Source organism: Ictidomys tridecemlineatus, chromosome 13 (genome assembly GCF_052094955.1).
Source record: "Ictidomys tridecemlineatus isolate mIctTri1 chromosome 13, mIctTri1.hap1, whole genome shotgun sequence".
NCBI lineage: Eukaryota > Metazoa > Chordata > Mammalia > Rodentia > Sciuridae > Ictidomys > Ictidomys tridecemlineatus.
The window spans coordinates 38,684,523-38,693,468 of record NC_135489.1 but is presented as its reverse complement, the minus strand read 5'-3'; the positions used below and the strand labels follow the sequence as shown (position 1 = coordinate 38,693,468).

Sequence of the window (8,946 nt, the reverse complement as noted above, 5' to 3'; positions counted from 1 at the left end):
AAAAGAGAAAAAAATAAACTAGACATTATCAAATTTTAAAAATTGTGCTTCAAAGGACACTATTAAGGAAATGAGAAGACAACTGACAGAATGGAAGAAAATGGATTGCAAATCATGTGTCTGATATGATCTCATAAAAATATAATCAATATAAATACGACTGGAATTTAGTACTCAAAAAAGGATATACAAGAGAGAAAAGATCTAGAACATTTAACAATCAATGAAAATTAATAAGCTAAGAATGGTAGTCACATCAATAATCCTAGCTACAGGGCTGGGGATGTGGCTCAAGTAGTAGCGCGCTCGCCTGGCATGCATGTGGCCCGGGTTCGATCCTCAGCACTACATACCAACAAAGATGTTGTGTCTGCCGAGAACTAAAAAATAAATATTAAAAATTCTCTCTCTCTCAAAAGAAAATAAATAAATAAATAAATTCAATGTGATAAAAAAAAATAATAATCATCCTAGCTACAGAGGACACTGAGACAGGAGGATTGCAAGTTTGAAACCAGCCTCAGTCTTTTAATGAGACCCTGTCTCAAAATAAAATATAAATGGAAAAAAAATAAAAAGGACTGGGGATATACCTCAGTGATATAGTTCCACTAGGTTCAATCTCCAGTACCATAATAAATAAATAAAAATAAAATTCATCAACAAAAAAGACAACTCAATTAAAAATAACCAAAGGATATAACTATATGGTTCTTAAAGAAAGATACACAAAAATATTAATCATAATTATAATATTTTAAAATAGAATATTAATTTAAGCACATGAAAAGATATTCAACCTCATTAGCCACCAGGGAAATGAAAATAGAACCGTAATAAGATATCACTTAAGGGCTGGGGATGTGGCTCAAGCGGTAGCGCCCTTGCCTGGCATGCGTGCGGCCCGGGTTTGAACCTCAGCACCACATACAGATAAAGATGTTGTGTCCGCCGAAAACTAAAATATAAAAAAAAAAAAACACTCTCTCTCTCTCTTAAAAAAAAGATTTTAAAGATATTACTTAATACCCACTAAAAATAACTATAATCAAAAGGAAAATAACAAGTGTGGTGAAGATGTAGAGAGATGTGAGCGGTAGCGCGCTTGCCTGGCATGCGTGCGGCCCGGGTTCGATCCTCAGCAGCACCACATACCAACAAAGATGTTGTGTCTGCCGAGAACTAAGAAAAAATAAATAAATGTTAAAATTCTCTCTAAAAAAAAAAAAAAAAAAGAGAGATGTGAGCTATTATATATTGCTGTTAATGTTACCGCTGTTGATCGGTGACGAGTTCTTGCTCCCCGATGTTGAAGAATAACACCAAAGAAGCACGCCGAGGCAAGATCAGAGCAGAGATTAGAAATTTATTAAAGGACAGAAGAAAAGACTTCTCCCGGAGGAAGAAGGGGACCCAAAAGGTGGAATCCGTGGAAGTGCGGTTGTCTCCCCTTTTTATAGATTTGGTGATGGAATGTAGGTGGGAAGGGTTGGGACACAGGTGGGCCAAAGAAGTAATCTGGGCAAGTCAAGTTTGCTCTTCATTAACATTTCTTTGGGATGGGCTATCTCCAAATCTGTTGGGGGCTGTATCCTGGGCTTCATTAACATTTCTTTGGGATGGGCTGTCTTCAAATCTGTTGGGGGCTGTTCATTAACACTTCTTCCAGGTGGACTTTGGCCTAGGGCCTTTTCGGAACTTCATTAACATTCCATGAGTTGTCCTGTTTTCCCTGAGTCATTCCCAGCATGGCCTCCATTTTAGATTTCACTCGATATTAGACCCGATTTACCTAACTACACTGACTACCTAACTTTAAATCTGGCTTCATTAAGAAGGTAAAATATTGCAGCTATTTTGAAAAAAAAAAAAAAAACTTTTTTCCAAATTATTAAACATTAGGTTATATGCTCCAACAGGTCCACTCACAGAAGGAAAATATGTCCACACAAAAATTTTTGCACAAATGCTCATAACAATGTTATTAATAAAAGTCAAAAAGTAGAAATAACCCAATTGTTCATCAACTGATGAATGGATAAATAGAATGTATTATATCCACACAATAGAATATTGTTTGCCAATAATAAAAAAAAAAAAAATAAGCCATTAGGCAGGCATCGTGGCACATGCCTGTAATCCCAGTAGTTTAGGAGGTTGAGGCAAGAGGATCACAAGTTCAAGACCAGTCTCAGCAACTTAGTGGGCCCCTTAGCAACTTAGGGAGATCTTATCTCCAAATAAAAAGGGCCAGGGATGTGGCTCAGTGGTTAAGTGCCCCTTATTGTTTGGGTTCAATTCCTAGTACCCAAATATATATGTGTACTAACACAAGCTATAACAGGACTGAAACTAGAAAACATGCTAAGTGATAGACATTGAGTACAAAATATCACATATTACATGATTCTATTTGTATGAAAAATACAGAATAAGTACATCTACAGAGACAGAAAATAGATAAATGTTGGCCTAGGGATAGTAAGTAGGTAGAAAGAGGAGGTGGCAGATTTGGGAGAGTTGGGAGGTTCTACTTAGGAATACCAGATTTCTTTCTAGGGTTATGAAAATGCCCTAAAATCGATCATGATGATGAATGCATACATAACTATGTAACTGTGCTAAAAGTATAATTTGGATGAGCAAATTGTATGATTTCTGAATTATATCTCAATAAAGCCTACCAAAAATGTAATGGCAATGTTTTTCAATTAGAAAAAAAAGATAGATAAAAGATTAGCTATTTTGGGGTGTCCATCCTTGCTTCAATTAGGCATGGCCAGTGAGCATCATATATTATTGAAAGTATTATGGGTGAGAAAGGCAAAGAGTCCTACACAAAATTTCCCTTTAATCTCACCAATTTCATCATTCTTTTTATTCACCTGATTCTTTTTGTTATTGTTGGGAATTGAACCAAAGAGTGCTTAATCACTAAGCTACACCCCCCACCCTATTTATTAATTATAATATATATAATTAATTATAATTATAATATTTTTAAATATAATATTAATTTAATTATAATACTGAGTCTGGCTAAGTTGCTTAGGGCCTGACTAAATTGCTGAGGCTGACTTTGAACTTGCAATCCTCCTGCCTCAGACTCTTGAGTATCTGGGATTAGAGGCGTGCACCACTGTGCCCAGTTTCACCTGATTAATTCTTATTATTTCAACACTCAAGTGTCACCTTCTCATGAGATAGCCTTTCCTGACTGTTATATGTAAAGGTAATGTGTTCATCTGTGTCCCATGGTATACTCTTGTATAGAATTTGTCTCATCATAATATGATCATTTGTCGTATATTCTCCCATCTGAATTTTGAGTTTTTTGAGGCCAGGTGCAGAGTAGGCACTTATTTCATCACCCACATACAATAAATGAGAGAAGGATATGAAGAGAGAATTTATAGAAGTTATAGTTAGTGGTTCTTTATACTAATGCCTCATCAACACTGTTTTGTTTATAGGTCTTTTTTGTTTGTTTGTTTATTTGTTTTGGTGGATGTTATTTTATGCTAGGAATCAAACCCAGGACCTACACATGCTGAGCATATACTCCTACCACTCACCCATATCTTAAGCCCAATACTCCACTTTTGAAAAATGATTTAGTGGCATGTATCAAGAACTCTGAGAGGCTGGAGTTGTGGTGTAGTGGCAGAGCACTCACCTAGCATGTGTGAGGCCCTGGGTTCAATTCTCAGCACCACATAAAAATAAATAAATAAAACAAAGATATTGTATCCAACTACAACTAAAAAATAAATATTAAAAAAAAAAGAACTCTGAAAGTGTTCATCTGAATTGGTTCCACTATAAAGAATCCTTTGCACTTAACAAACATTTATTGGATACTTTTTATGTGTCAGGCACTGCTCTAAATCCTCGTGTTTAGAACAAGGCCCACTCAGATTTGCCATTATCTTGTAATAGACTGTTGAACTGTGTGGTCTGCTCTCCATGGTTCTGAACCATACTTGCCCTTTAGATGCAAGCCTACTTCACAAGAATCTCCTGTGTAATCTTCCCCCAGTGTTGGAAGGAAAAGATGACAATAAAAGAGAAATGGAGAGAGCGGGTCGGAAAACTTAGAAGGAAAGGCTTGACTTCCTGGCACTTCAGGGAAAATAGGGTGCAAGCCCAGAAACTATTTCCCAACCACCTCTTGTTGAAAACTGATTAGAAGGCGTTTTCGGGTGTGAACAAATGGAAAGTGCCAGGATTTGATGTGTCTGAGGTTTTGCGCTGGAGACCCTCCACTACGAAGTATCAAGGAAAAAAAAAAAAAAAAACTGAAACTAATCCGAACTTAATTCAGGATTAAAATGGAACAATTTAACAGCACCACCTGCCCGAAACCATTCTAAGACTGCTTTGTATGTGACACCCCTGGATCGTGTCACTGAGTTTGGAGGTGAGCTTCATGAAGATGGAGGAAAACTCTTCTGCACTTCTTGCAATGTGGTTCTGAATCACGTTCGCAAGTCTGCTATTAGCGACCACCTCAAGTCAAAGACCCATACCAAGAGGAAGGCAGAATTTGAAGAGCAGAATGTGAGAAAGAAGCAGAGGCCCCTAACTGCATCTCGTCAGTGCAAAAGTACTGCGCAAACAGAGAAAGTCAGTGTTATCCAGGACTTTGTGAAAATGTGCCTGGAAGTCAACATCCCCCTTAAGAAGGCTGATCACCCAACAGTTCGTGCTTTCCTGTCTGGCCATGTGAAGAACGGAGGTTCCACACCTAAGTCAGACCAGCTGAGGAGAGCGTATCTGCCTGATGGATATGAGAATGAGAATCAGCTCCTCAACTCACAAGATTGTTGACAAGGAGGTTACCACTGTTGTGATCAAGATAATAATGTGGAGTATTAAAGTTATGTGTTAAAAAAAGAGAGAGAGAGAGAAATGGAGAAAACACAAGAAATCATTAGAAAGGCACAGCCACTTAGAGATTCAGGTAGAAAAAAGGGAATTTATTTTAAGATTATTTTCAAATACTTTTAGCTAATAACAAAAATATGACAATATAGACACACATGCACACGCACACACACACACACACACACACACACACACACACACAAAGATGAGTGGAGAAAAATAATTACATACCAAGCAATGCAAAGCTTTAGGCTTATGAATTCCAGAAGATTTAGAAATGTGGTACCCGAACAGCCATCATCTGTTGAGTTTTACTAAATTACTTGCGGCTATTAATTGTCTTTATTGGCAATCTTTAAATTTTGGTGGATAATAGATGAGGATTTCTGTTTTAAAGTTATATAGTTAACATATTTCTTCTGGATAAAGAACGTCTCATGTTCCTTTGTTTGTTTGTTTGTTTTTGAAAAAATTAAAATTCCTGGGGCTGGGATTGTGGCTCAGTGGTGGAGCGCTTGCCTAGCACGGGCGGGACCCGGGTTCAATTCTCAGCACCACATAAAAATAAAAGCATGGTGTTGGGCTGGGGATGTGGCTCAAGTGGTAGCGCGTTTGCCTGGCATGCGTGTGGCCCGGGTTCGATTCTCAGCACCACATACAAAGATGCTGTGTCCGCCAAATACTGAAAAATAAATATTAAAAAAGTTCTCTCTCTCTCTCTCTCTCTCTCTCTCTCTCTTTCTCTCCCTCTTTAAAAAAAAAAAAAAAAAAAAAGCATGGTGTTGTGTCCATCTATACCTAAAAAATAAATATAAAAAAATTAAAATTCCTGGGATTACTGCCCTCAGAATTTAAGAACTGTGTTAGGCAGAAAGACCACCAGATGCAGTGGCACATAACTGAGTCCCAGCTTCTTGAGAGGCTGAAACAGGATCATTACTTGAGCCCAGGAGTTTGAGGGCAGTCAGGACAATACAGCAAAACCCCATCACAAAAATAATAGTAATAAAATAAAAACGTCCAGGCATGGTAGCACATACCTGTAATCCCATCTACTTGGGAAGCTAAAGCAGAAGGATCACAAGTTCAAAGCCAGTCTAGACCACTTATCTCAAAATAAAAAAATAAAACCAACTGTGGATGTGGCTCATTTGTGGAATACTTACCAAGTATGTATGAGGCCCTATTTTTAATTTCCAGTACCAAAAAACTTTAAAAATAAATGAATAAATAAATTAATTAATTAAAAAAATTAAAGACTAAAAATAGCAAATTAAGTTTTTTGTTTTTAACTTGGGAACACTTAACCACTGAGCCACATCCTCAACCCTTTTTTGTATTTTATTTAAAGACAGGGTCCTCACTGAGTTGCTTAGGGCCTAGCAAAATTGCTGAGGCTGGTTTAGAACTCACAGTCCTCCTGCCTCAGCCTCCTGAACTACTGAGAGTACAGGTGTGAGCCACCACACCAAGCACAAATTAAGTCTTTAGAAAGACAAAAGTTGGAAAACTTACTCTAGCAGATGGCAAAGTTATTTTTAATACAAGTATAAAAACACTGTGGTATTGATTCATATATATGCACATGGAAAAGAATAAAAAGTCCAAAATCAGATTCCAAAGATTCATGCCAGTTGCTCAAGGCTTACATGTAAAAGGAAAAAAAAAAAAAAAAAACAAGCTTCTTTAATAGAATGTAAGAAAATATGTTAAAAATGTGGACAGAAATGGGATAACTGGGTCAAATGTTTCCATTCCTAGTTTTTTAAGGAATCTGCTTTCTAGAATAATTGCACCAAACTGCAGTCCCACCAACAATGTATGAGTGTAACCTTTCCCTACATCCTCACCAACATGTATTTTTACTTGTATTCTTGATAATTCCCATTTTGACTGGAATAAGATGGAATCTCAGTGCAGTTTTATTTTATTTTATTGAGAGAGAGAATTTTAATATTTATTTATTAGTTTTTGGAGGACACAACATCTTTGTTTGTATGTGGTGCTGAGGATCGAACCCAGGTCGCATGCATGCCAGGTGAGCGCGCTACTACTTGAGCCATATCCCCAGCCCCTCAGTGCAGTTTTAATTTGAATTTCTCTAATTGCTAGAGATGTTGAACATTTTTTCATATATTTTTTAACTATTCATATTTCTTCCTTTGAGAAGTATTTGTTAGTTACTTGGCCCATTTATTGATTTGGTTATTTGGTTTTTGTCTTGTTTTTGCTGTGTTGTTTTATTTGGTGTTAAGTTTTTTGAGTTCTTTATTTATCCTGGATATTAATGCCCTACCTGAGGTGCAAGTGTCAAAGATTTTTCTCCCATTCTGTAGGTTCTCTCTTTATGTTCTTGATTGTTTCCTCTGCTGTGAAGAAGCTTTTTAATTTGATGTCATCCCATTTACTAATTTTTTATTTTATTTCTTGCACTAGGAGTCTTGTTAAGAAAGTCAGTTATCAAGCCAATATGTAGGAATGTTAGGTCTACATTTTCTTCTAGCAGGTTCAGAGATTCTGGTCTAATTTCTAGGTCTTTGCTCCACTTTGAGTTGAGTTTTGTGCAGGGTGGGTGACAGGGGTTCAGTTTTATTCTTCTACATGTGTATTTCCAGTTTTTTGCAGCACTATTTAAGGCCATCATTTCTCCATTGTAGGTTTCTAGCTCCTTTGTCAAGTATGAGATAATTGTATTTAAGTAGATTTGTCTCAGTGTCTTCTATTCCATTGGTCTTCATACCTCTTTTGGTGCCAATACCATGCCATTTTTGTTACTGTGTAAAGGTAAAATTTCTAAGCTGACTCTAAGCTGCAAGAGTCTGAGTTAAAGTGTAAAAGACTGGGGATTGTAAGGTTTCTAAATTGAAAGGCTTGGGCTAAAAATAATAATAATAGGCCAGGTATTGTTAAAATTCCTCTGCTACCCCCAGAACCTGTAATCTCTGTAGCTGTTAGAACAATACCTGAACTGCCCAGTAAATATTTCCATTGATTCCCTGGTTGTTTATTAGCTAAGGGCTCCAAATAGCTCAGACGTAAGCATCCAGGCCACAAAACCAATCAGTTTAAATGTGTACCCCACTCAGGGGTGACCAATCACCTCTGCCCAGACTGTTCCCGCCAATAGATGTACTAATCATGGCTCAGGGTTGTTGTTCAATTTTCCCGTGCCTCAAGATGATTTGTTCTGATGTATGCAAAGGCCCCACCCTCTCCAAAAAGTGTACTTAAGCTCTGCTTGACCTCTGCTCTGGGCTCTGGGCTGCTCTCCCTTCCTGAGTGAGCCTTGAGCCCCAGCATGCTGGTTCAATAAAACTTCCCCCTGCAATTGCTTGAAGCTGGTTTCTTGTGTGGTCTCTCCCTCCGACGCTCCGCCAGACCCTTACAACTATAGCTTTGTGATGTAATTTAAATGTCTGGTACTGCGATGCCTCCTGCTTTGCTTTTCTAGCTATGGACTGATTTGGTTATTCTGGGCCCCTTATTTTTCCAAATGAATTTATGACTGCTTTTTCTTTCTTTTTTTTTTTAAGATAGAGTGAGAGAGGAGAGAGAAAGAGAGAGAGAGAGAGAGAGAGAGAGAGAGAGAGAGAGAAAGAGAGAAAAATTTTTTTTTAATATTTATTTTTTAGTTTTCGGCAGACACAACATCTTTGTTGGTATGTGGTGCTGAGGATCGAACCCGGGCCGCTCGCATGCCAGGCGAGCGCGCCACCGCTTGAGCCACATCCCCAGCCCTTTCTTTCTTTTTTTTAAGTATGAGGGATTTAACCCAAGGGTGCTTAATCACTGAGTCAAATCCCTGTCTCCTTTTTGTACTTTTTTTTTTTTAATTTAATATTTATTTATTTATTTATTTTTTAATTTTTTATTTTTTTTATTGGTTGTTCACAACATTACAAAGCTCTTGACATATCATATTTCATACATTAGATTGCAGTGGGTTATGAACTCCCAATTTTACCCCAAATGCAGATTGCAGAATCACGTCGGTTATACATCCACAATTTTACATAATGCCCAATTAGTAATTGTTGTATTCTGCTACCTTTCCTATCC

At 37.4% G+C, this 8,946-nt stretch overlaps 1 protein-coding gene across 1 annotated transcript; it reads left to right on the top strand.

Moving 5' to 3' along the window:
* Positions 1 to 3,966: 3,966 nt before the first annotated feature.
* On the top strand, positions 3,967 to 4,896 carry LOC144369649 (CGG triplet repeat-binding protein 1-like). The gene is made up of 2 exons (XM_078029814.1): positions 3,967 to 4,084; positions 4,325 to 4,896. Exons 1-2 carry the CDS (start codon positions 3,967 to 3,969, stop codon positions 4,828 to 4,830), a joined length of 624 nt encoding a protein of 207 aa, XP_077885940.1. The 3' UTR covers positions 4,831 to 4,896.
* The last annotated feature ends 4,050 nt before the right edge of the window (positions 4,897 to 8,946 follow it).